General features: G+C 43.2%; 1 protein-coding gene across 1 annotated transcript in view; it reads left to right on the forward strand.

The window, feature by feature from the left end:
* The window catches only part of LOC135886927 (piezo-type mechanosensitive ion channel component 2-like), a 59639-nt gene that overhangs the window by 23738 nt on the left and 8627 nt on the right, over positions 1 to 27274 (forward strand). Inside the window, exons 22-42 of the mRNA XM_065414702.1 lie at positions 669 to 770; positions 913 to 1078; positions 2130 to 2373; positions 3821 to 3921; positions 5052 to 5055; positions 5520 to 5671; positions 6957 to 7046; positions 9544 to 9659; positions 11772 to 11932; positions 12503 to 12614; positions 13060 to 13131; positions 15428 to 15594; positions 17320 to 17507; positions 19689 to 19913; positions 21030 to 21288; positions 21709 to 21897; positions 22497 to 22695; positions 23136 to 23265; positions 23460 to 23607; positions 25285 to 25499; positions 26263 to 26421. Coding sequence (XP_065270774.1) covers positions 669 to 770; positions 913 to 1078; positions 2130 to 2373; positions 3821 to 3921; positions 5052 to 5055; positions 5520 to 5671; positions 6957 to 7046; positions 9544 to 9659; positions 11772 to 11932; positions 12503 to 12614; positions 13060 to 13131; positions 15428 to 15594; positions 17320 to 17507; positions 19689 to 19913; positions 21030 to 21288; positions 21709 to 21897; positions 22497 to 22695; positions 23136 to 23265; positions 23460 to 23607; positions 25285 to 25499; positions 26263 to 26421 — 3199 coding nt within the window. The remainder of the gene's footprint in view (positions 1 to 668; positions 771 to 912; positions 1079 to 2129; positions 2374 to 3820; positions 3922 to 5051; positions 5056 to 5519; positions 5672 to 6956; positions 7047 to 9543; positions 9660 to 11771; positions 11933 to 12502; positions 12615 to 13059; positions 13132 to 15427; positions 15595 to 17319; positions 17508 to 19688; positions 19914 to 21029; positions 21289 to 21708; positions 21898 to 22496; positions 22696 to 23135; positions 23266 to 23459; positions 23608 to 25284; positions 25500 to 26262; positions 26422 to 27274) is intronic.

Consider the following 27274-nt stretch of genomic DNA (forward strand, 5'->3'; position numbering starts at 1 on the left):
CAGCTTCCTGCAGCACCTCTAGTTCTTCTAATCGCTGCTACGATCCCCTGGACCACTTCTCCGTGGCCCCAGCATCTTCTTTGCCCTTACTGCAGGGCACTCAGCTGTTCAGTCCCTGTAGCCAATCAGGAGCTGTCTCTTGCTCCCTCAGTTCCCTGCCAGCAACTGACCTGTCCGTGGTGCTGGCTTTCTTTCAGCCTGTTAGGGACACAGTCCTCATCCTTTGGGCTCCCAGCAGCAACTGACCTTTATTCTGCCCTGCAGCTCCTTTTATGTGACCCTGCTGGGCCCTGATTGGCTGTTCCTTGCAGCCTCTCTCCTATTGACTGTGCCCCATGCAGTCTCTCTAGGCCTCTTTTAACACTTCACATGCCGGTGTGGGGTGGACACCCTGTCACAGATTCCCACTGAATTCTTCAGAGGGTTGATTCAACTCACATTGGAGAACTCACGGCATCAACACTAGTTGTTTCAGCACTGACGAGAGCTTGCTTTTATTGGTAGCAATAGTGCCAACCCTGTGCTATCAGGAGGATGTGCTGTTATCCAGACATGTGCCATTTCCCTTGAGAAATGCCGGTGCGCTTCAACTTGAACATTTCTAGGCTGTAAACTCAGAAATTAGCTTAAAATGTTTTGTGTGATGAAAAGAACCCCTTTGCCAACAGATTATCCGTGGAGAACCTCTCGCTGGACAATCCATTCCAATCTGATTAAGTGGCTCTATCTGCCTGATTTTGCCAAGAAACCTGATGCCAGTTTTCTCCTGTGTAAGTATCAATCATCCAGGGCAGTATTTTACTGTCTGAAATTCCTACTGCTAACTACTAATCATTGTCACCATAATATTAAACATAATCAGAATAGTTTTGTCTGAAGCTGCTAAGAAGCTGTTTTCCTGTCTCCTCCCAGATGACTTCCTGCTTCTGCTTTTTGCCTCCCTGCAATGGCAGGTATTCAAAGATGAGAATAAGGCTTGTGTGCGAATAGAGGCAGGAGATAATGTGGAGATCAGCCGTGAATTAGACCCAGCTGCTCTCAGCCAGTACAGCCCTGTGCCAAACTTTATCCACTGCAGGTAGGAACCAGCAAGATTCGCTTTGGCCAAATATAGCAGGTGGAAACGTGGAATCTGGATTTTGAAGGTGTTTGGATGTAAGATTTTATCAGGCCTTTAAGAGAAGTAGAGGGCAGCTGTGCAGTTTGGATCTGGAGCCAGGTTTGTGCTCAGGTCCCCATCCAATCCAAAGTTTGTGAGTGTTTGTAGGCGGGGCTCATCTTTAGTTACAAACCCTTTAATAATTAATCGATTTCAAAGCCAGAAGGGACCACTAGATCACCCAGTCTGGCTTTCTGTGCAACCCAGGGCAGAGAATTTCACCCACTTACCCCTGTCTTGAGCCCAGTGACTTGTGTTTGACTAAATCATAGCTTCAAAATGGGCATCCAGTCTTTATCTGAAGACATCAAGAGATGGGGAATCCATCACTTCTTTAGGTAGCTTGTTCCAACAGTTCATCACCATCACCCTTAAAAATTATAAGCTAACCCACATGCTGCTAAACTCTATCACTCTGTTGGAATTCACTATGTCTTATATAGTACAGTAACTGGCCTTTAGTATCCTCAATGCATCCAAATAAAATGTCATTTCATTACAAGGAGGAATAATATCAGAGAATGGACTGCTATAATATCCTAGGATAAAGATCAAAATAGATTTACAGTTAACTTTATCAGCTCATTAGCAAAAGATCTTGAGTGGGTCTATGCAAAGTTCATACTGCATGGAAAATTTTTGCAAGTGGCATCTTTTCTCTTCTCTGTATGAACCAGCAACCTATTGATGAACCACTTTAATTTTTAGTGTAATAGGCAGATAAAATAACTGTTTGCAAAGAGAGTGGGCAATCCTGTAATCTCAGTTCACCTGGTGGAACTTCTACCTAGGGAACACAAAGTTCACTGATCTAGTCTCGACTGAGCTGGTGTATAATGGGTAGGTGCAATGGGGTGCTGCCATAAGTCCAGGGGCACTGTTGGTTTAAATATTTAAGTGCATGGCCACCAGTTGGCAGACACAAGAGTCACCCTGATACTGTTCTGACACTTCATTTCCACTCCCGCAGGTCCTATTTGGATATGGCTAAAGTGGTTGTGTTCGGCTATCACTTCTGGTTTGTGCTCTGCCTGATTTTTATCACTGGGACAACTCGAATCAACATATTCTGTCTGGGCTATCTGATGGCCTGTTTCTACTTTATGATCTTTGGAAGCAGTCTCCTTCTAAAGCCGGTCAAGAATATTCTCAGATTGTGGGACTATTTGATTGCGTACACTGCCTTAGTTATAGTGATGAAGAATCTTCTGGCTGTATGTATTGTCTTTCACAGAATTAGGGAAATATCTGTCCTCTTGTTGTTTTTTATATTACAGTAGGACCTAGAGTCACCAGTCGAGATCTGGGACCCAGTGGGCTAGGGAATTTACATATGCGTGGTGAAAAATGTCCCTGCCCCAAGAGCTTACTATCTAAGGCCCTGATCCTACGATGACCTCCTCATGGTCAGATCCTTGAAGTCAGTGAGGTTCTTGACAGACAAAAGGTAGAAGAAAGGGAAGTATTACTGTCCCCACTTTTCAGATGGGGCGACTGAGGGACACAGGGTTCATGTGACTTTCCCAAGGTCACACAGGTAGCGTGTGGCAGAGTGGGGAACATCACCCAGAACTCATGAGTCCCAGTCCAGTGCTTGAACCTCAAGACCATCCATCCTCTCTATTCCCACCGCTAAGTAATAGCCAGCTGGTGGTGGAATCAGTGGGCTTCTGCTGTGTGTGGGGAAAGCAGGATGTGGAGAGCATGGTAAAGGGGGCCCACACTTTCTGCAACTGCAGAGCTGTGGGTGAGGTTGGTTTCAGGCGCTGTGGTGTGCAGGGGGAGGTGAGTTTCAGGGCAAGACGGGGGAGTTACAAGGGCATGACCAGGACCTCTGCAATGAAGTGGCTTCACTGGCTAAAGCCTTTCTCTCCATGCATGAAGGGGTGGGGACACAGCCGCTATGAAGGCTAATGAGTCCTGAGGCCACACAGTGGCTCTGTTACTGCCCTATGGCCTTCTGGGGCAGGATTCTGCCACCCATTTGTGGAACTCCCCTGGGCACAGCCCACTTACGCTCTCTGTGACAGTGATTGGAATATGGCCCTGTTTGATTTTTCCAGGTCAGTTGATTTAAGCCCTTCTATAGTATGATAAATGTTACATAATAAAATTATGACATTTCCAAAAAATAATCTGGCCCTATAGCTCTTTCCCCTAGAGGGTGGGGAAGCATTCACAGCTGTGGTCTGTGCCGGAGCTGGTCTGTGGATGAAAGGAAGACGTCTTTCTCCAGGCTGCTCATGCAGCACCTTTAATGAAAACTAAATTCACTGAAAAAGGAAAAAAAAAAGAGTTTTCAGAAATAGCTTCCTGCTCATGAAAATCAATCAGTCCATCCATTAGAGACGTGTGGCCTGGCTCGGCCCCAGCTTTCCACGTGCGTGCCCTCCCAAGAGCAAACAGAGAGCAAAGCACTTTTCCGCAATTACAGGCCTTTCCTGCATGCTGCCTATCTTCTCTGTTTCTTAGGCATGGAAAGTGGGATACCCGAGAATCCTCTTCTCTAGCTAATTCAGGAACAGCAGCTAGAAAGGCTCACTAAACTGACCCATCAGACTAGTTTGGATAAAAACAGCAAGTCCAGTTAGAGCTTAGATAAATGAATACAAAGGAACAGAATGCTGCTGAGCCTTTTCACTGTCTCCTTTTTGATTGTAGATTGGAGCGTGTGCCTATCTTGATAAGTTACTGAGAAACCATTGCTGGCTAATACAGACCTTTGGCATGTTCTGTACTATACCGGGGTATGACTTGGGTAAGTAGCAAATAATGAACAGGCAGAGAGGACGTACCATGTGACTGTAATTTCAGGAAAACATTTTCTTACTGAAGGATAAGCAAAAGTCTAGTCCACTTTTTCTACAAAGCCAATAAAACACTATCACTAGCAGTGCAAGCAGAGACCTGTTTATTGAAGTGGAGGCCACAACTGAGTATGGCATGTAACAATTCCGTGTGGAAACCTACCAATGGCCCAGCTAGTGTGGGAAACAGACAGAAGCAAGTGCTAGATGCTCCAGAGAAATGTAGAAAGCCACCATAACGCACCCTAGTCATTCCAATGTGTTATTCCATGTGGGCTGTGTTTATGTGAGAGAGACGGTGACCACAAAAGAGCCCAGCGGCCTCTAGTGGAATTGTATAATGGCTTACATAGGGTCTGATCCAAAGGCCATTGAAGCCAATGAGAGTCTTTTCATTGACTTCACTGGGCTTTGGATCACACCACAGGGAATGAAAACAGGAGCTGAACCTGTAGCAGTAGCATAGCTAGGCGGGGAGCGGGGCAGCGGCCGCTCCCCCACCGAGCACAAGTGGCACCTTTTTAATTTTACTCACCCGGGAGCGAAAAAATAAAAAGGCGCCACCCGCTGCAGTGCTTTTACTGATGGGGCGGCGCTCCGGGTCTTCGGCGGCACTTGGGAGGCAGGACCTTCACTCGCTCCGGGTGTCTTCGGCGGTACTTCAGCGGCGGGCCCTTCACTAACTCCGGGTGTCTTCGGCGGTACTTCGGCGGCGGGCCCTTCACTAGCTCTGGGTGTCTTCGGCAGTATTTCGGCAGCGGGCCTTTCACTCGCTTCAGGTGTCTTCGGCGGCACTGAAGCTTCATCACCGAAATGCCGCCCAAGACCCGCGGAGCGAGTGACGGTCCTGCCGCCGAAGTATCGCCAAAGACCCGGAGCGCTGCCCCGTCAGTAAAAGCGCCGCAGCCGGTGGCACCTTTTTTTTTTTTTCCTGCTCCCCCTGTTCCCTCCACCTGGCTACACCCCTGACCTGTAGTTCTGACTTGCTCCCTTCCTATTCCCGATTGCCTGTTTCATGATGTCTATAGCAGAACCTGAGGGTTCTTTATGGGCTGCAAATTGCTGCACGTTAAGCATATGTCCAGAGAAGTGTGACAAAAAATGATTAAAGCTCTAGAAAACATGATCTATGAGGGAAGATTGAAAAAATTGGGTTTGTTTAGTCTGGAAAAGAGAAGACTGAGAGGGGACATGATAACAGTTTTCAAGTACATAAAGGGTTGTTACAAGGAGGAAGGAGAATTTTTTTTTCTTAACCTCTGAGGATAGGACAAGAAGCAATGGGCTAAAATTGCTGCAAGGGAGATTTAGGTTGGACATTAGGAAAAGCTTCCTAACTGTCAGGGTGGTTAAGCACTAAAATAAATTGCCTAGGGAGATTGTGGAATCTCCATCATTGGAGATTTTTAAGAGCAGGTTAGACTAACACCTGTCAGGGATGGTCTAGATAATACTTAGTCCTGCCCTGAGTGCAGGGGACTGGACTAGATGACCTCTCGAGGTCCCTTCCAGTCCTACGATTCTATGATTTCTCCTGTGTAGCTCTTCCCGAGGATGAGAAATGCGAGCTGCCTGAAAATGAAGCCGGGATTGTTTGGGACGCGATAAGTTTCACTTTCTTGCTGGTCCAGCGGAGAGTCTTTATGAGCTATTACTTCCTCTACGTAGTGGCAGATCTGAAGGCTGCCAAGATCTTAGCTTCCAGGTACATGCATTGGATGTAACAAGTTTAAACCAATAGTCCTCAGTGGTGCAGAGAGGAGTTGGAGGCCCCCTCCTCTCTGTAAAGAAATCCGGTCTCTCTGGGATTTGGATTTCTGGGGAGAGTGATGGGGAGCCTCCCAAGGTTTGTGTTCCAAAAACAAGGGATCCAATCAGACAATTATTATTACTTGCTGAGCACTGGTCATGTGCTCTGTGCTGTAAAAGTAAACAAGACATGGCGCCTGCCCCAAGAAGCTTACAACCCGACTCAGGCCTCTATAGTGCCCTGGGTGATGATGCAAACTCAAGGTGGGGCAGAAAACTTGCAAAGGTTTCATGTCAGGAGAGTGAGTTAAGGAGGCAGATGCTTTAAGTGCTCGAGGCTCCATTGCAATGATCATGCCTTAGCAAACTGGTCAGTGAGGCAAGAGATGAGGATGGGCCTATGGTAAGCCTGGCTTTAGATCCTAACTTTCATGACCACGTACTTCACACAATGGGCAGGGTGGGGAAGATAGACCTTTTGTGACAGTTATAGCATTCATCTGTAGTTCTGAGGATTTCAGTGGAAATCCTGAAGGGTTTGACAAGCAGATCGCCATGTGTTTAGGAGCTATGTTTGGGCAGTACCAGAAAGTGGCAGAGACAGAAAATATGGCATGTGCCATAAAAAAATGTCACCGAGAATAAATAATGTGCAACTCTGAACTGGGGGGTTATAATTCCATTGGGAAGTTCGTGGGACACCGTAGTCCATGAAAGAGAAACTTCTTGAGGTGGAGAGGATTCCCTTTACCCTTTCTACATTCCTATCCCACTTTAAGTTTCTCTCTCGTTGTCCCTTATCCATTATCTATATCTGCTTGTCTGTTTCTGCACTTATATTACACCCCTTACTATGGTATTTAATATCTATCAAGCCCTCTCTCTGTTCAAATTGCTACTGGAGTGATTTACCCTGAATCATCCATCTCACTGCCAGAGTGACTCTTCACTGAAATCTTCTGAAACTGCTGTTTTTATTGGTGGAATCAGAGGTCTGATGTCAAACTCTTTTTTACCGGAACCCACCAATCAGAGCCCGGAAAATGATGTAATTGTTGTCAATTACCTTAATCCACCAATAAGAACTGGGACAGAAGTGTCACTCCAGTGATTTACCAGATTGATAATGCTCTGGTTAGCTGGGTATATTTAACATGGTCTACCCCTTTGTGGTGTGAAGATAGTTGCATGCTGCCCAGTGAAGTGTTTATCGAATGATCTGGCTTGTTTCACACACGCAGAGGAGCTGAACTGTTCGAAGTGAAGCTGAAAAAAGTTGTGGCGCTCAGATTGGAGGAAGAGAAAAAATCATTGCAAGCCATGAGAAGACAGTAAGTTTGCTGTTCATTTAAAATCACATACTACTTATACACCACATATCTAACTGGTGAATACAGGGATGTGTCACCTTTTCACTTCTCTCTGTATTCAGGATATTATATTTTCCATCCTCTGATTCCCCCTCCCCCACCCTTCTTAGTGACTCATAACTCAAACCCTTTCCCACCACTACAAGGAAGAGTTAGGGATAATGCTACAAACAACAACAACAACAATGGCTATCAAATGAAAATAGTTATTGACGAGCTTCAAATGGAGGGGCTCAAATTACGGACTCAGTGCCCAACACACAGTAACAACTCCCTGTCCTTATTCTTCTGTGGGATTTTAGGATCCTGACAGAGAGAGTTCTAGGAGAGTTTTGGACTCTCGACTGCAAGACCAGAAAGCTATTGACTCCGCTCCATGGTTGATACTACAGAGGAATTGTAACACAGGACAGCTGTTTGGCTGGTACAAGATCCCTTGTGCTGGACGACAATCAGCTGTTCTGTCCCATGGAATTTTAGGCTTTTCACTCTTTGAGAACAAATTGCTAATAGGATCAATGATGGTATCCAATCAGAATGATTGTCTACATTAGGGCTTTAGCCAGTGGTGTAGCTACACTGGTACAAACCAGACCATATTGCACTGGGGTAAACTGGGGCTGGCACTAGTACAATATATCCCAGTTTGAAACCTGGGTAAGTGGCATTGGTACAAATCCCCATTAACTCATCACATCTACAAAAGGGACTGGCACCGGTACAACTATACCAGTGCAGCTATAACAGTGGCTAAAGCCCTGTTGTACACAAGGCTTTATTAAAGAGTCCCTCACTGGAGATGCCCCCATTCAGACAAAGAAAAATCAACCTAGAGACATATTAAACTTCCCTTGAAGACTGAAAGGATGTGTTAAATGGGGACCTGCACTGTGCCTATAATCATTGGCCCCACAGGTGTGATAAATCTGATTGTACAGTGTCAATTCCCAGGTGCTACATGATTACTGACATGGTATAGGCGACAGCACTGTAAGAAACAATATCATCTGCCTGGCGCTGTCAGCACTGGAATAATGAGACCCACATTCCATCTTGCAGTGGGGACTGGATGAAACCTCGATTACTCGTTAGATAAGCAAAGCTTGATCAAACATTTCATGTCATCTGCTGCAGAATTTCACAGATGTTTCCTTGCAAAACTCTTAAGCAAAATGCCAAACATTTCCTCACCACATGCAAAGTTGGCCAAAAGCCAAACATTGGCGGAGTTTATTTCGGGTTGGCCTATAGTATTACATGCATATATCAAACTGCTTCTTGTTTTGAATATCAGATCTTGGAATGGATAGCTTCCAAATCTTAGCCAGGTCCAAAGTAAGCTGTGCTCAGTAAAAAAAATAAAATAATACTAGCAACAGTATACATAGTCAGATGAATAATTATGCTTTTATTATTTCCTGGCTGGCTAGCTTGCATGTGTTCTTATGGAGGTGGCCAGCCTTCTCAGAGACATATGCTGAGCCCATTCTGGCCAAAGGGTATGAAAGTCTCTGTTATTATCACAACCCTCATATCTTAGCTGTCAAAGGAGTGCTCCTCAACATCTGTATTCAGAGCCGAAGCCAATTCCCACTGAAGTCCATGCAAAGATTCCCCTTGACTTCAGTGGGCTTTGGATTAGCCCTGTTAGAATGTTAATACTCCCGAGTTAATTTAAGCCCAATGAAGACACAGGCCTCCTGTTTTAGTATCAGTTATAATATTTTAGATAGATATGCGCTGGGGCTAGTGGTAGTGCTTGTGATAAAAGCTTCAGAATGGAGCGTATTGGTGACACTTCGGGTGTTAGGAGGAGATGGGGAACGAGATTGAAAGAGAGAGAGAGAGAGAGAGAGAGAGAGAGAAAGAAAAAGAAGTGTCTAGTTTGGGTACAGGACTGGGAGCCAAAAACTCCTGAGATCCAGACCCAGCTCTGACAAGGCCTCTGCGCCATCTGTGTCGTTGGACAAATTGTTTCCACAGTTACCAGCTGGTGCTAGTAACTAGGGCTGTTCCAAATTTTTCTGTCAAAACTTTTTTTTGATGAAAAATTGGGTTTTTGAGAGAACACAGTGTGTAGAAAGTGTGGGTTTCCTTGAAAATTTTTTACTTTCTTCAAAAAACCAAATCCCAAACATTTTTAGCTGAAAACAAAATGTTTGGATTTTGGTAGTTTTTGGCCAAAAATGTTCATTTTGGGTTTTGTTTTGTTGGGGTTTTTTTTGACAAAAAGTCAAAATTTTACATGAGGGGAAAAATCCATTTTTTGATCACCTCTATTACTAATACTATGTTGGGGATAACAACGACCAAGTTGAGGCTCAGACGTAATGGGGATATTTTTGAGGATCACTATGTAATGTTTGTAAGGCACTTTGAAGTGAAGACAGAAAGCACTTACTTATCTAAATGCTAGTGATTTTTATACTCCTGTCTGTGTTCGGTCTTAAACCTACAGAATGGAACTAATCAAATTGAAGCAGGAGAAACTTGACAGTTTGAAGCAAAAGACACCAAGCCCAGAAGAAACAGCTGTGGATCAATCTGCCAAAGAGCAGCAGCTGCTAGATCCAGGTGAAATGACCTTGTCACGTTAAATAGCCTGTGTAGTGACAACAACATGGAGAGTGATCACGGTGCCCGCCCTTCCTCTGCTTTCCGTTTTCGCACGGCTGTGTTCCACAGTACACAGTAAATTGCCTTTTCACAACCCCAGTGCCGCTGAGGGTGACATTCACATTCAGCCTTCACATCCAAAGCCAAAGTAATTGGGCTTTGTTCAGGCCTTGTCTGTAGGATGAATTTAATCCCTGAAACCCACAGTTAGGCCACTGGTCTTTGATATAAACTCCCTCGGCTGCTCATCATGATGGGGTGTCTAGGCAGTGGAATCCTGGGATATGAGATCCAGGGCACACAAAGAAGGAAGAGATCTACCTGTACATAGAGCCAACCCACAGGCTCCAATGCAGCCCCCCCAGCCTTGTGCATTGAGAAATTTAATTCTTTTAAGTTGTGGAGGGGGAGGGGGAAATCTGTCCATCTGTTTCACTACGTACATTTTACAACCACCTTTGCAGAGGAGGGTGGCAAGAAAGAAAACAAGGACAAGAAGATATGGTGGCAACCCTGGATGACCCACGCCTCCAGTAAGTTTTCTGTGTACGCTAAAGGTCTGTGAGCCACAACTAACTGGAAAAATGACATGTATAAGCTAGGGCAATGTAGCCTGCTAGAAACAGTGTCGTTGCACACAGTTGCTGGGATTGTACACAACAAGAACCGGCAGAAACTTTTTGTTTTGTTGGATGGTTGCGTTTTAACCCTACACTCCAACCCCCCCTCTCCCCCCCCCAAAAAACAAAAAACAAAACCAAAAACACAAGCATGGGACTTCCATTGAATACTGCATACAGATGTGGTCTCCTCATCCCCCCAAAAATATACTGGCACTAGAAAAGATTCAGAGAAGGGCAACTAAAATGATTAGGGGTTTGGAACGGGTCCCATATGAGGAGAGATTAAAGAGGCTAGGAGTTTTCAGCTTGGAAAAGAGGAGACTAAGGGGGGATATGATAGAGGTATATAAAATCATGAGTGCTGTGGAGAAAGTAGATAAGGAAAAGTTATTTACTTATTCCCATAATACAAGAACTAGGGGCCACCAAATGAAATTAATGGGCAGCAGGTTTAAAACAAATAAAAGGAAGTTCTTCTTCACACAGCGCACAGTCAACTTGTGGAACTCCTTGCCTGAGGAGGTTGTGAAGGCTAGGACTATAACAGCGTTTAAAAGAGAACTGGATAAATTCATGGAGGTTAAGTCCATTAATGGCTATTAGTCAGGATGGGAAAGGAATGGTGTCCCTAGCCTCTGTTTGTCAGAGGGTGGAGATGGATGGCAGGAGAGAGATCACTTGATCATTACCTGTTAGGTTCACTCCCTCTGGGGCACCTGGCATTGGCCACTGTCGGCAGACAGGATACTGGGCTAGATGGACCTTTGGTCTGACCCAGTACGGCCATTCTTATGTTCTTATGTAGAAGTCAATGGGAGTTTTGCCATTAACTCCAGTGGGAGCAGGCCTATGATTCTGCTGTAAACCTAAGGCCAGATTCTGCTGTTGGCAGCAGTCCCTCCCCTCCTGCACACACAGCAGGCTGGCAGGAAAAAGGAAACATCATGGGGGGGGGGGGGAAACCCATAGAGGACAATTGTCATCATTTAATTCGGGGACAGCTGACAATTACATGATTTATAAAACACCATTTCTAATGCAACCAAACTGTTCTTCAATAGCTGTCCTAACAATCACCCCTATTTAGGAAGAATGGTGTGTGTATCTTAGCAAAAACTATACAATTTGTCTACTCTGTCCCTTCCAAGCCCTCTCCTAGCCCTACATATTTCAGTGCTGTTGAAATGTGGTTTTCTCTCCCAATGTCCCTATTTATAGCCTAAGGGCTGTTCTAAAGTATATTAAGCATAAAGATACTAATCAAGAGAGTGAAAAATAGTAACAGTAAAAATACTCGCATGTGCCACTCTGCTAGTTAATATTTACTAAAACGTGTCCTGTTAAAACAGCTAGACTAGGGTTTTCAAAGCCACGTAGATAGGCAGCTCCGATTTAGATGTGCAACTCCTATTGATTTCAAGGGGAATTGTGCATCTAAATCCCCTAGGTAGCTCTGAAAAAGCTCAGCCACATCTCTTTCTGGAACTGATTTTAGTGATTCGAGCTGGGAGCTACTACCTCTTTGAGACAGACAGTGAGGAAGAAGAGGAACAAGGGCACACAGAAAAGAGGGAGGAAGAATCACCAAAGAAGAAAACAGCATTCCAGGTGCAGGACTTATTTTTGATAATATTAAGCAGTGTTGCCTAGTGGATAGAGCACTGGATTGGGACTCAGGAGATTTGGGATCTATTTCCAACTCTGCCACTGGATTGCTGTGTGAGCTTGAACAAGTCACCCGATTTCCCGGTGTCTCAGTTTCACCTTCTGTAAAATGGCAATGATGATGCTTATGTCTTTTGTAAAATGCTTTGAGACTTACGGGTGAAAAGAGTGAGGTAGAGATTTACTGGAAACCAAAATATTTTCCCAACGTTGCTTTTCCACATAAGCAATCGCTGTTGTTACTAGGGGGGCATTAGGTGACTGTAAAGGGAAGTGGAGGGGGTCAGTGAATTCCCAGTGGGAGGGAAAGGGGTCTGTAGAACCATGAATGGGAGGAGAGGAAAGGGGGGGCCATGTGAATGGAAGTGGGAGTGGGGGACACACCACATATTTGATCCACTCTATTAAAAAGTTTGGGAAGCCCCAGCATCCCGGAGTATATCAAACGAAACACAGCTTAGGCTTGATCAGCCGGATGGAAGCACCAAAGACTAATGGGGTTTCTCCATGCAGCTTGTGTATGAAGCCTGGATGTCTAGCTCTAAATCAGCTCTGAGAACAAGAAAACAAGATGAAACCAGAGAGCAGAGGAAGAAAGAGGAGGAGGAGCAACAGCGACTGGCAGGTAATGGGAAGAATGCACCGACACCTGCGCAAAGGGGCTGCTTGGCCAAATTAGACAAAAAAAGAACTGTTTGAATGAGAGAGGCTGTAATTCCTACAGCAAGAATCAGCTAACACAATGTTAAGGGTACTCATTTACATGTGGCCAGGTCAGGAAATGCTGACACCGGCTTTAATTACCATCCATATCGCCTGCCCCCAGCACGTCCCACATGCTGGATGAAGACTTCCCTTTTCCATAGCCACAATGCCCTTAACTCGGCCCCACGTACATGTGCATTTCAATACAGTGTCTTGTTATCTGATTATGTAACCTTCAGCTGGAGTCATAATCCCATTGATTTCACTGGGCATTGGGCTGGGCTCATAATTCCTGAATAGCTGGAAAGATGTCTAGGCGAAGTTTATCTTCTCTATAGCTCTGCTTATGTTCCTATATGATACAGGGGAGGTAAAGTTGGAATTCCATGAAGAGAAAGGGGAGATATCAATCACTGAAGAGAACCTAGATGAGTCAGGTGAGTAGCTCCATACAGTAGCAGCAAACCAGAAGCCCTTGCTCAGATGATTTCATAGACTCATAGACTTTAAGACCATAAGGGACCATCATGATCTAGTGTGACCTTCTGCACATTCCAGGCCATAGAACCTCACCCACCCACTCCTGTAATAGATCCAAAGCCTCTGGCTGAGTCATTGAAGTCTCAAGATTTGAAGACTTCAGGTTACAGCAAATCCACCATTTACTCTAGTTCAAACCAGCAAGTGACCTGAGCCCACACTGCAGAGGAAGGCAAAAAAACAACAACAACCCAAGTTCTCTGCCAGTCTGACTTGTGGGAAAATTCCTTCCCATCCCCCAAAATGGTGATCAGTTAGACCCTGAACATGTGGGCGAGACCCACTAGCCAGAAACCCGTGAAAGAATTCTCTGTAGTAACTCAGAGCCCTCCCCATCCAGTGTCCCATCTCTGGCTGTTGGAGATATTTGCTACCAGCAGATGTGGGATGGGCCATATGCCATTGTAGGCAACCTCATCATATCATCCCCTCCATAAACTTACCAAGCTCAGTTTATTTCCCCAATTACTCCCCTTGGAAGGCTGATCCAGAACTTCATTCCTCTGATGGTTAGAAACCTTTATCTAATTTCAAGTCTAAATTTATGGATGGCCAGTTTATAGTTTATCCATTTGTTCTTGTGCCAACATTGGCCCTTTATTTAAATAATTCCTCTCCATCCCTGGTGTTTATCCCTCTGCTGTATTCATAGAGAACAATCATATCTCCTGTCAGCCTTCATTTTGTTAGGCTAATCAAGCCAAGCTCCTTAAGGAGGGGTTGCAAGTGCTTTGGAGGATAGGATTATAATTCAAAATTATGTGGACAAACTGGAGAAATGGTCTGAAGTAAATAGGATGAAATTCAATAAGGACAAATGCAAAGTACTTCATTTAGGAAGGAACAATCAGTTGCACACATACAAAATGGGAAATGACTGCCTAGGAAGGTGTACTGCGGAAAGGGATCTAAATATGCTAAATATGAGTCAACAATGTACCGCTGTTGCAAAAAAAGCGAACATCATTCTGGGATATACTAGCAGGAGTCTTGTAAGCAAGACATGAGAAGTAATTACTCTACTCTGCCCTGATTAGGCCTCAACTGGAGTATCGTGTCCAGTTCTGGGCACCATATTTCAGGAAAGATGTGGACAAATTGGAGAAAGTCCAGAGAAGAGCAACAAAAATGATTAAACGTCTAGAAAACATGACCTATGAGGGAAGATTGGAAAAATTGGGTTTGTTTAGTCTGGAAAAGAGAAGACTGAGAGGGGACGTGATAATAGTTTTCAAGTACATAAAAGGTTGTTACAAGGAGGAGGGAGAAAAATTGTTTTTCTCAACCTCTGAAGATAGGACAAGAAGCAATGGGTTTAAATTGCAGGAAGGGAGGTTTAGGTTGGACATTAGGAAAAGCTTTCTAACTGTCAGAGTGGTTAAGCACTGGAATAAATTGCCTAGGGAGGTTATGGAATCTCCGTCATTGGAGATTTTTAAGAGCAGGTTGGAAAAACACCTGTCAGGGATGATCTAGATACTACTTAGTCCTGTCATGAGTGCAGGGGACTGGACTAGATGACCTCTCAAGGTCCCTTCTAGTCCTATGATTCTAAGTCCCCTCTTGTAAAGTAGGTTCTCCACTCTCTGACCATCCTAGTAGCCCTTCTCTGCACCTGTTCCAGTTTGAATTAATCTTTCTTAAACATAAGAAACCAGAATGCCACACAGTATTCCAGATGAGGTCTCACCAGTGCCTTGTATAATGGTACTAACACTTCCCTATCTCTAGTGGAAATACCTTGCCTGATGCATCCTATGATTGCATTAGCCTTTTTCATGGCTGCATCATATTGGTGGCTCATAGTCATCCTGTGATCAACCAATACATCCAGGTCTTTCTCCGCCTTTGTCACTTCCAACTGATATGTCCCCATTTTATAGGGATTAACAAGAATTTTTCTTAAGTGCATGACCTGGCACTTTACACTATTAAATTTCATCCCATTTCTATTACTCCCGTTTTCAAGGTCATTCAAATCTTAATGTATGATATTCTGGTCCACCTCCGTATTGGCAATACCCACTTCAGTAAGATGGATCAGGTTTGGATGGGAATGAAGATGACCTAAACTGACCTTTGAAATCCTTTATCACAGTATCTCAGCCAGTGCTGAGGGGCTGGTTGAAATAGAATAGTATGTAGAACCATTTCCTGTTTGTAACTGTACATGTTTTTTTCCCCTTTTGACAGAAAGTATAATTGAAAGAATAATCAACACAATCAAGTTTACTTGGGTTTTTGTTCAAGCATTGCTAGATGATACTACAGAAGCACTAAACTCACTCTGTAAAAATAACCTGGACATAGCAAACGTACTGAGAATTGAAAGGTACATGCTATGGCGAGAAATTAATAAGGTAAGATCACTGTCGTTTTACACAATGTCCTGGGTTTTTTTGTTTATGTAACAGGATGTCTGACTATATTAAACTGTAACAAGCTGGAAATTCTGGGCTGTGTCCTGAAATCTTTATATACACAAAATTCCCATTGAATTAGATGTACATAAAAATGCCCCATTGAGCACAAGCTCATTGATAGAAGTGTCTTGAAAAGAGAAAAGTCACAGAAAATTTTCATTGGTCACTTCAATTTCAGTCCAAGACTCCATTTCAAGTCACTTTTAATTTCCTTTTTCATTTTCAAAATATAATTTCCAGGTTTTTTATTGACGTTTTCCAACCAGTTTCTCTGATTATTTATGCATTACAATAGCAACTAGAAATATGGTTTATTCATGTTTATTTGTGGACCAATCTTTCTGCATTAGGCCGTGTTCTGAAACCCATTGTTACTCCCCTTAAAGAGATGATGTCAGTATAAATTCTGAACACTGCTTACATCACTGAACAAAAGTATTCCAGGCGCCTGAAAGACTGACTTGCAAGGAAAGATTAAAAGAGCGAATATTTAGAGCTGGTTGAACAATTTTCATTGAATATATTTTCCAATTAAAAATGGCTTTTTGGCTAAATGGGAACTTTCATGAAAAAAAATCCTGTTGTAAAAAAAAAATTGGGGTTTTCTTTTAAAAAATAAAACGGGGTGTTTTTTAGTTTTCAGCAATAAAAACAACAAATTGAAAAAAATTGTTTACATTTTTTGTTTTTTCAACAAGAACCAGGAAAATTTTTGAAGAAATTTTTTGATGAAACTGAAAATCTTTCATCTAAATTTTTCATGGAGAAAAACCCCAATAATTTTATAGGAACATAGGAATTGGTGTATTGCAGCGGTTCTCAAACTGTGGGTCGGGACCCCAAAGTGGGTCACGACCCCCTTTTAATGGGGTCGCCAGAGCTGAAGCCCGAGTCCAACCGCCTGGGGTCAAAGCCTGAGGGCTTCTGCCCTGGGTGGAGGGGCTCAGGTTACAGGCCCCCCACCTGGGGCTGAAGCCCTTGGGCTTGGGCACCCCCCCCCCCCACCCAGGGCAGTGGGGCTTGGGCTTTGGCCTGCCCTGCCCGGGGCAGTGGGGCTCGGGTGGGCTCAGGCTTCGGTCCCCCCTTCGGGGGTCGTGTAGTAATTTTCATTGTCAGAAGGGGGTCGCGGTGCAATGAAGTTTGAGAACCCCTGGTGTATTGGATCAGAACCAAGGTGCAGTTAGTCCAGTGTCCTGTCTCTGGCAGTGGCCAGCACCAGATTCTTCAGAAGAAGATGTAAGAAACTCCACAGTAGGGAGAAAGGGGTCTCCTCTTGGTCTCTAATAGACATTGGCTTAAATCACAAAACATGAGATTTAATATTCCTTTCAAAATCTGTGCTATTATTAATTATGATAATGCTGGATATTCTTGAGATCCATATAAATGTCCATTCCCACATGTTTCTACGAACTATGTTTAGTGATGACTAAGAGCTGTCATGCTTATATTCTGAAAGGCATTAACAGCAAGGAAGGGAACGTCTTATTTAGCGTGGGACACAAGGATATACAATGAGCACCAGCCATCTGTTTTAAAGGTGGGAATTCCCCCTGGGACTGTAGGGGTCTCAAAGGGTAGTATGGGATTACAATCGCTTCCATTGACAGAAATGAGGACAGCATTTTTACCATCTGACTGATTTTGTATTAATTTTTTAAGGGAAAAGAAGCCTCACCAGACACAATTCTCCAATATTACAACCTGAAGAAGAGTCAGCAAATGCAAGCAAGTCTTTATGGGGGAAATAAAATGAAAGGCACACAGGAGGATCAGCATGAAGACACATTAGAGTGCCAGCAGATACCCACGAGGGGAACCCAGCTACCGCACGAGAGCAGTGCATCCAGGTGAATAGACAGTGGGGACATTATCCTTGTCAGAACTTCTCATAAGAGCTGTGCAAACCTGTAGTAAGGTAATGTGCAGCTAGGTAATATTTGCTGAATTTGTTACAAATCTAAGGTGTTTATCTGCCCCCCCCCCCGCCACAAGCCATAGTATCTGAGCAGCTAACAATCCTTTAATGTATGTATCCTCAACTCCCTGGAAGGTGCTGTTATCCCCATTCTACAGCTGGGAACTGAGGCACAGGGAGGCTAAATGATGTGCCCAAGGTCACACAGAAAGTCTGTGGCGGAGCAGGGACTTGAAGGCAGGTTTCCTAAACCCTAGGTTAGTGCTCTGATCATTGAACCATCCTTCCTCTCAAGCCTCCAAGCCTGAGTTATGGAGTGAACCTGGTCCCAGTTCAGAGTGAGTCTGGGATAACTGATGGTTTGAGTGGAAACTGGGTGAAGCTTGGCAGCTCTGCTTTGCTTCACTTTGAGATTTTTAAATTCATTTGAGCTCAAAGCAAAAAAAATAAATAAAAAAAACAGGAGTAATCCCAAGAGTGGGGTAGCAGTGTCATCAGTTAGCAGCACCTGGAGTCAACCAATGAATGGTTACAGTGAGATGGCATGCAGCAAAACTCAGAACTGGTAGGTAAGGTCCCAGGAAGAAAATCTAAGGGAAAAAAGGAGGTCAGGAGAACTGGTGGTTTCTCAAGGGGACAATATGAAAGGCAGAACTGCATGCTATCCTGACACAAAGGAAAGACAGGAAGAATAGTAAGACGCCAATATGGCTCCATCAGGAGCTCTTTAATGACTTGAAAATCAAAAAGGAATCCTAAAAAAAAGTGGAATCATGGACAAATTTCTAAGGAGGAGTACAAATGAATAGCACAAGCATGTAAGGGCAAAATCAGAATGGGTAAGGCACACAATGAGTTACACTTAGCAAGGGACATAAAAAGCAGTAAGAAGAGGTTCTTCAAATACATTAGGAGCAAGAGAAAGATGAAGGAAAGTCTGCTTAGCAGGGAAGGAGGGCTAATAACTGATGACATAAAAAGAAAGCTGAGATGTTTAATGCCTAGTGGATCACACATTGAATATAAGTTAACGATGTGATGCAGCTGCGAAAAAGTCTAATATCATTGAGGGATGTTTTAGCAGGAGTGTCATATGTAAGACATGGTAGGTATTTGTCCTGCTCTACTTGACACTGGTAAAGTCTCAGCTAGAAAGCTGTGTCCAATTCTGGGTGCCACACTTTAGGAAAGATGGGAACAAATTGGAGAGAATCTAGAGGAGAGCAACAAACATTTAGAAAACCTGACTTATAAGGAATGGTTAAAAAAAACTGGGCATGTTTAGTCTTGAGAAAAGATGACTGAGGAAGGATCTGATAACAGTCTTCAACTGTGTTAAGGGTGGTTATAAAGAGGATGGTGATCAATTGTTCTCCATGTCCACTGAAGGTGGGACAAGAAGTAATGGGCTTAATCTGCAGCAAGGGAGATTTAGGTTAGATATTAGGAAAAACTTTCTAACGATAACGATAGTTAAGCTCTGGAATAGGTTTCCATGGGAGGTTGTGGAATCCATATCACTGGAGGTTTTTCAGAACAGATTGGACAAACACCTGTCAGGGATAGTCTAGGTTTACTTGGTCCTCTACAGACCAGGGGGCTTGACGTGGTGACTTCTCGAATCCCTTCCAGACTAATATTTCTATGATTCTATGAAAAATAGCCCCTAGGGAGTGGCTACAGGGAGGTCAGTTAGCAGCAGCTAAACTCAGGGGAATGATTACAGTGGAATTAGCTGGCATGCAGCTGGAGTAACCCATGTGTAATATTGCAGAGAGATCAATAAGCATGCCGCTCATGCAATGACTGCTGGGAGGCTGGCTAGCCTGCAACGAGTGTGATGCAACGTGAAATATTTTGAATACTTTAAAAGAACAAGCTTGTATGGAAATAACATTAAATTCTGTGTGAATCCTTTCTAATCGCTGTCACTGTGACCTTAGATGTTGGAATTCTTAGCTGGATTCTGACTTTTTGGTGAGTGAGCCCCTTCTCGCTTTGGCATGAGCCAGGAGGTTTCATATTAGTACCATTATTTCAATGTCTATTAAGAAACTTAATTTGTGATTGTCAGTGATTTTTTTTTAAAAAAGAAACTCCATTCTGGATCTAGGACATCTGATGAAGTTGCTGAGGAAATTAATGGAGATGAGGCCGGAGAGAAGATGGAAGATGAAGACCGTGTCAAAGAAGCTGCCCCAGAAATGACCACTCCACTTCCTTCCAGTGAAACAAAAGATGATGCTGTTTCCCCATCAGCTGAGAGGAACAAAGAAGCAGGCAGGCCATTAAAGGAAGTTCCTGTTATCATGACTGCCAGTGAGCTCCTTCTGAACAGGCAAGAAAGACCTAAAGTCAAACCCAGCTGCAGAGAAACCCACAATGTGTTCATGGAACGATGATGTGCCTTAAACAGCATGGCATCACTTAATTGTGTCTAGTTTTTTCACTTGCACAAGCTGACATTTGACGTTGTGTTTGATGTCAGACTAAAAAGAGACTTTATGGAGCAGATGCTCAGCTGATGTAAGTCAGTGTAGCTCCAAGCTATGCCGGTTTTCACCAGCTGGGGGATATGGAACTATGGATTATATTCTCCATGAGACTAATACTACTACATGGTCCAACTGGTCAAAAATTTTAAAAGCCACCCCTCCCCCCCCATGGCTTTTTTTTTTCCAAAATGAAACTTTTCATACAAAGTTGTTGAAATTCTCATTTTTCGCAATTTTTTCCCATGATTTTTACTGAAATTTTTACCAAAATAGATTTTTTTTGCTTACCACAAACTGTTACTTATTGAAAATGGTGGTTGTGGTAAATGAAAAAATATTTAAAAAACAAATTAAAATGTCAGTAAAAAAAACAACAACCCACCCCCACAGAACATTTCAGGCCCAGTTTGAACCCTATGAGATGGAAACAACTCCGAAATTTCAAAAATGTCAGGAAGGTGGTTTTTTGTTGTTGTTTTGACCCCACTCCCCCCGACCAGCTCTACTATTAGGGTTAGATTTAAAGAACTGTGCCCACGCAGCACAGGCATTTGTGTTCATACGAGCACTACGGTCGTCATGCACTAATGCTACTGAATTGGTAAATTAAGGGCTAAGGTCAACAAAAATGGAGAGTGCTCAGCAGCACCTCCGGGAGTTACTTTGTACTTGGAGGTTTAAATGTGCAAACACACCCGTGTTTTGTGGGGGCCGTTCAGAATGAGGGGTGGGGGACTATGAGTGTATGTGAGTTAGATCACTAACAGCTTTCACAGAAGATTTGGTTGACAAATTATCACAGCTTTAGGCATGCAGTTCTGAAGAGATTATATTATGCCATACATCTGGTCTCATTTATATAACCTTCTGTATTAAAAATACTAGCTTGTAGCCTTGCACCAATTCTGTGAGGAAATATAATTCATCTATTTTTATATTTTTTTTGTTCTGTGGTTCAGGATGTTTCATGACAATGAACTGGAGCAGTCAGACAAGTTTTACCAGAGTCTGCCTCGATCCCTGAAGTTGGGCTTTGCTTTGTACAATGCGATGGTATCCAAGTCAGAAATGCTCTGTTATTTTGTGATCATTCTCAACCACATGGTCTCTGCTTCAGTCCTCACTTTGGTTCTGCCTATCCTTATATTTCTGTGGGCCATGTTATCCATTCCAAGGCCTACTAAATTCTTCTGGATGATGGCTATCGTTTATACAGAGGTATGCAACAGCCAGAAAATTGCCTTGCTGCAGACATGTGTCTCTCTGCAAACAAGTACTATTCTTTTTCTTTACATTAAAGTGCAATAAACTTCTGTTAGAATTGATGTTAATGGGGTAGACTAGATGGCGGATGTGACTAAAGGACGTTGGTAGGTCTGAAGGTAGCTCACAAACGGCAGGTAATTTATTGAACATAAAACCAGAAATAAACAAAATTAGAGAACATCTATACGTGATAAAATGCCACTGGATCCCAAAGCAAGGCTAGCTCTCCAGAATCTCAAGCCAGCAGAAATGCTGGCTGAAATCTTTCCCTGTATTTGGAAGATCTAGAAACTCTTCTGAAAATGTTTAAGGCTAGCTGTTGCCCCGCCAGGCCATGTCTTCCAACTAATTTAGTATTTTTTTTCTCTTTAGATAACAGTAGTTGTCAAATATTTTGCTCAGTTTGGATTCTTTCCCTGGACCACTAAGTTATACTGCGGCATCAATGCAGAAGAGCCATTTGTTCTGCCAAACATTGTCGGGATTGAGAAGAAGGATGGCTATGTGCATTTTGATCTTGTGCAGCTGCTGGCTTTGTTCTTTCACAGGTCTGTCTTGAAGGTAAGTTGTTCTTGAAGAGAAGGAGAAGGAGAAGAAATGGCTAATTTCTTAGACCTCTGCTGAATGTTTGCAGAGAAAAACTGAAAACTCTGCTAAACTTGCCAGATCTTCATTTCTGTTATAAATTCAAAACTCATCCCATCCTTTGGGGGCAGGGACTCAGACTCCAAACCCAAGTTTGGATTTAAACTTAGCATTTGGCCCTCAACTCCAACAAAATCCCAGATTTGAACACTTATGGGCCTAATTCTTTACAAATAAATGCCATTTGCTTTAATGTGAGATACTCACGTGCTGTGATGGGAGATTAGAGTCCTTGGGGTGAAATCCTAGCCCCGCTGAAGTCAATAAGAGGTTTGCCCCTGGATTTTAGAGGCTTTGAAGTGTGGATCCAAATTTGGGGACTTGTGCCCATTCCCTACCCATCATGAAACCAACCTTTCATCTCAAGTGTAAACTCACCGTTTCTCTCTCCCCCATTCTGTGCCTGCCTCTGTCTCTGCCTGTAGAGTAAATCATGGTTACTGCGAATTAAAGATGCTGTGCTGAGGATACAGTGTATCAAACTGTATTAATCATTCTTTAAATGTTCCCATTAGTGCCATGGACTATGGGATTCCAAAGGCGTCAATGTGTCTGATACCAAGAAAAGGAGATGTTCTAGGAGTCCAAAGAACCAGGAGTCCAGAGGAGGTCTGCAGGAAGATGAGCCTGGATCGGGGGCATGGCACCTTTTCAGACATCACAATCCCTCAGGGAGCGTCTTCAGAGGAAGGAAGACAGCCTCCGTTAACAGAGGTAGTCAGAGCCACACTGAGCTAGTTTTAGACACTAAGGGGGCTTTCATTTTAAAATTCAGGTGGAGAAAATACTAGGAGACAAATTTTCTCTGGATGCACCTGAAAATAGGGAGATTGTGCCTAGATTGTTGTAGTCTCTACCCACCCATACTAGAGTATTACTGTGATTTTTTTTCCTAATGTGCCCATTAGCATGGTATATAGATGCCAAATAATTCCTTCTGAGTAACTTAGTGTATTTGCTAGCCCAAGAAAATATATTCATAGGGCCTTCTCAAACATTGATTTCTTGCGAGATAACCCTACTGGCTGAATTAGTGCCTTATTGGAACACCTACGGTTAAACAGAATTGTAAACCTTTGTGACAAAATTAGGACATGGCTGTTAAGAAAAGAATGCCCCACAGACAAAACTGTGATTTGTCTTCCCTTTTGTAGGCAGGACTCAGAAGAAGGAAGCCAGGAAGAAATGGAAGCTTTTTAGAAAGAGTCCCATCAGCAAGAAGAAACTTCTTAAGCAAAAGATGAAACAACTGATATTGAAAGCAAAGAAGCTGGTGATTAAAATGTAATTGGGGTATTATTTGTAACATCTCTTAAGAAAATGAGACATTGTTGCACTTCAGTTCAGTAGAGTAATTATAATTCCAGTTTATATGGGTCTTCTATGGAAGACGTGCACTGGATACATTCATCTGATCATTCTGAGGATGCATTGTTACAATTTCCATTGAACTAGATTATACTTGTTTTTACCCCTAGTGCCCTTCAAATCTATCGACCTATCAGGCAGTTCTTCTACGACATTATTCATCCGGAGTACAGCCCTGTCTGTGACGTCTATGCACTGATGTTCCTGGTTGACGTGATCAATTTTATAATTGTTATCTTTGGATACTGGGCCTTTGGCGTAAGCACAAATGCACTTTCTTTATACAGACTGCAAAGCAAATACCTTGATTATTAACTTCGAGACTGTGGTATATAGTCAGCAGTCCCTTCCATAACTGCATACGCCAGGATTTAGGGGGACAGGAGGAGGCACAGGCTAAGTTAGTCAGTCTGGGAGCCAGGAGGAACGAGAGAGAGAGAGAGAGAGAGAGAGAGAGTGTGTGTGTGTGTGTGTGTGTGTAAAGAACACATTTTGTATTCACTACAGTTGATTCCTCTCTCTTCTCTACCACCAGGAACATGATGGAAATTTCCCCTGAATTACAGCCACTCTTTTCATTTGTTTTTTTTATTCAACCTTAAATTCTCTTGAGCAAGGAGTCTCCATAGACTAGAGAAGAGACTATCCACAAAAGACAGGCTAACTGATACAGATAACACAGTGACTAATGATGACAATGGAGAAGGGAGAGGCTGTACAGCAGACACTGGGCAGGGAGTACCATTGTGTCCCAAAGAAAGCAAATGTTTCACTTTGTTTGATCATGAATTCTTTGTTTGTTCCATTCCCCCCCTCCCTTCTCTAGACATTGCTTTGTTTTATAGAGAGTAGATCACCTCAGTGCAGAGATTTGAGATGGGAAACTAGTCAAAAGAAAGGAGAAAGGGAGGGTTACGTAGGGCCTTGATCCTGTGAGGTACTGAACCCCTCCTGCAAGGTGAAGAACACTATAGACATTAATGGGAGTGGAGGGCGGCTCAATATCTCATGAGAGATGCTCAGCCTCTTTCAGGAGAGGGTCCTCATGCACAGAGAGCAGGAGACTTTCATTTCCAGAAGGGCTATAACTCCAAACCGACGGCAAAGCGGCAGAGCGATGTAGGCTTCTGGAACAGAAGCACAACCCAGTCAGCGCTATGCTTATGCTCTCAGCATTACTGCTTGCACATTGTGCTTGGCTGCCGTAGCACTTGCTTGTCCTTTCCACATCTGGATGTTGTTGTTATGTCTCAAAAGAATGTGATTCTGCTTCCAAGTGGGGGAATGAGCAGTAATAACAACAGATGAGTCTATCAAGATCCTTAAAAGCTTGGTTTCATGCAAAATAGTCTTAGTTATAAAAACTTAGGGCGGAGAAAGAGAAACCACAGCTCTGAAGCCCTGATATTTTTATAATGGGTCTAGTTAAAACTCCATATCTGAACCCTCCCAAGCGTGGGGCTTTGAAATCTGGATCTGAATATTTTCAAAACACGGGGTGTTTTATTTTGCGAGGTTCAAGCTACAAACATGGACCTGGCTCTGGATGCAGGGTAGATGCCCATTGCTCTATAAAACAAAGGAACAGAATTGTTTAAAAACCAGTTGTTCTTCAGAATCCTCCATGAGGCATCAGCAGCTGCTCACTGTCATTTTATCTGCGTCTTTATTTAAGATGCTTCTACTTAGTGCCTGCAGAGTAGGGATTTGCTTGTAGAGAGGAGGGATTAGAGCCTTGCCTTTCCAACCCGTAACAGAAAACGCCACACTTGCTTACAGCTGTAAGTCCCCTTACACGCAGGGGAGATACTTGCCTGAATAGGGACTACTCACATGAGTAACGGTTTGGAATTTCCCCACTATCCTATGGGTTATATAAAATCATTGGATAAATCCTGAGTGGTATTGCTTTGTAACTAGAGTTTCCCCTTTCAGAAACACTCAGCAGCTGCTGACATAACTGAATCCCTGTCGGAAGACCAGGTCCCTGAAGCCTTCCTGGTGATGCTCCTGATTCAGTTTGGCACCATGATAGTGGACCGGGCCATTTACTTGAGGAAGACTATGTTTGGGAAGTGTGTATTCCAGGTTGTCCTTGTCTTTGGCATTCACTTCTGGATGTTCTTCATCTTGCCAGGCGTTACCGAAAGGTACAACTGTGGCCAGTGTCACATGAAAATCTCACTCTCTCTCTCATGAGCAGGACTTGCTTTCAATGGGAAAACAGACAGAAGCTGTGGTGGCTTTGAAATCTGACATTTCTTCATGCTTTCAGCAGCAATTTAATTTGTGCTCTTAGCACTTATGCTGCGATGGGTGGGTTTGGAAATGGATAGATGGACAACTTAATTGCCTACTGCAGTCTTCACATTGAAAGTGCAGCATGCTTTGGGTAAAGAGAACAAAAGAGAGTGCAATTATGTGTGCAAAATGCTACTGCGTTGCACGCCTAGTATATTTGAGCAAATAGCCAGGTACGTGGCTTATATGCAAGCTCAGTTATGGGAACTGTGCATCTGACTCTTTGAAAATGAGATCTCAGGAAAAAGAGACATCTGCAGGCTTATGAAGTATGGCAAGGGGGAAAAACCCTGGCAGAAATATTCTCCCAACTTTAGACATATCCTACTTTGATGCTGCTCACTATTGGTCAACACCCTCCTTTCATGGATGGACATTTATTATTCAAGCTGCAAGGAAAAGAAGCTCCATTTAATAGGACCCATAGCCTCAGGTGACGACATATGGCCACTCACTTTGCATCTCATTTTCACTAGGTTCCAATCCAGTCTGAGGAGGTGATAGTAACATGAAGGTCAAACTAGTGATTGAGGAACTATCACATTAAAAAAATATATTAAAGGACTTTGGTGACAAAAATAGTGTAATGAAATCTGTTTTATTCACTTACAGGAGATTCAACAGAAACCATGTGGCTCAGCTTTGGTACTTCGTCAAATGTGTTTATTTTGGCCTGTCTGCGTATCAGATCAAATGTGGTTATCCGAATCGGGTCCTAGGCAACTTTCTGACAAAGAGTTACAATTTCGTAAACCTTTTCCTATTCCAAGGGTAAGCAGAGAGGGGATGTTCAGCTTTTATAATAGAGGCTAAAAACCATGGGCCAAGTCCTAGTCTCATTAAAGCCAATGGTACAATCCTCACTCAATTCAGAGGGACCAGTATTTAGCTCTGTGACTGGTCTGGTGACTGTTCTTTTTTGGGGTATGTGTGATTTATGGCAAGTATATCAGAAATTAAACTTAAGCCCCAAGTTTGCACTGTAGAGGAAAGGACAGCAGGGTCTAAATGCCATCATTTGACTCTTGAGTACAACCCACATTTCTTGTTGCTGTAGCTTAGTGTTTCCCCTAGCCTGATTGCTACTTTTCTACATAATCGCTCAATAAACTTTTCAGACAAATCATCTCACTTCCTGGCAGTCTCCCCTTAGCTAGATCCTCTCGGATTGCCTAGAATAGATGCTTATTCCTCCAGCATGGGTCTCTGGAATGTACGTGCTGTGATCCAGTATCAAGAGGCAAGGAAATATTAGCAGAATTCAATGTAAATATTGTATAAATCACCCTGAAATAGCATGGTTGTGAGATGAGCCTAACTGAAAGTTAAATAGACTAAGTAAATATAGACTAAATATATTCCATGCCTGGAATTGCCACTGGAATGGATCCAGACAGGAAATATGTTGATATACAGTCTTGTGGCAGAGATATTAAAAAGCCATTGGCCAGTTTGGTCATATTTGGGATGAATTTTATGTACTCAATGCATTTTTAAATACATGCTGAGTTACATATTATTAACCTAAAAAACCCTATGGAAAAAATATCCGTTTCCCATATGGGCTAACATTGCATGGAACAATCTGTGGGTTTTGTATAAAGGAAGAGGCTCTGAAAGGAAC

The sequence above is a fragment of the Emys orbicularis genome, chromosome 12 (assembly GCF_028017835.1).
Source record: "Emys orbicularis isolate rEmyOrb1 chromosome 12, rEmyOrb1.hap1, whole genome shotgun sequence".
NCBI classification, from domain to species: Eukaryota; Metazoa; Chordata; order Testudines; family Emydidae; genus Emys; species Emys orbicularis.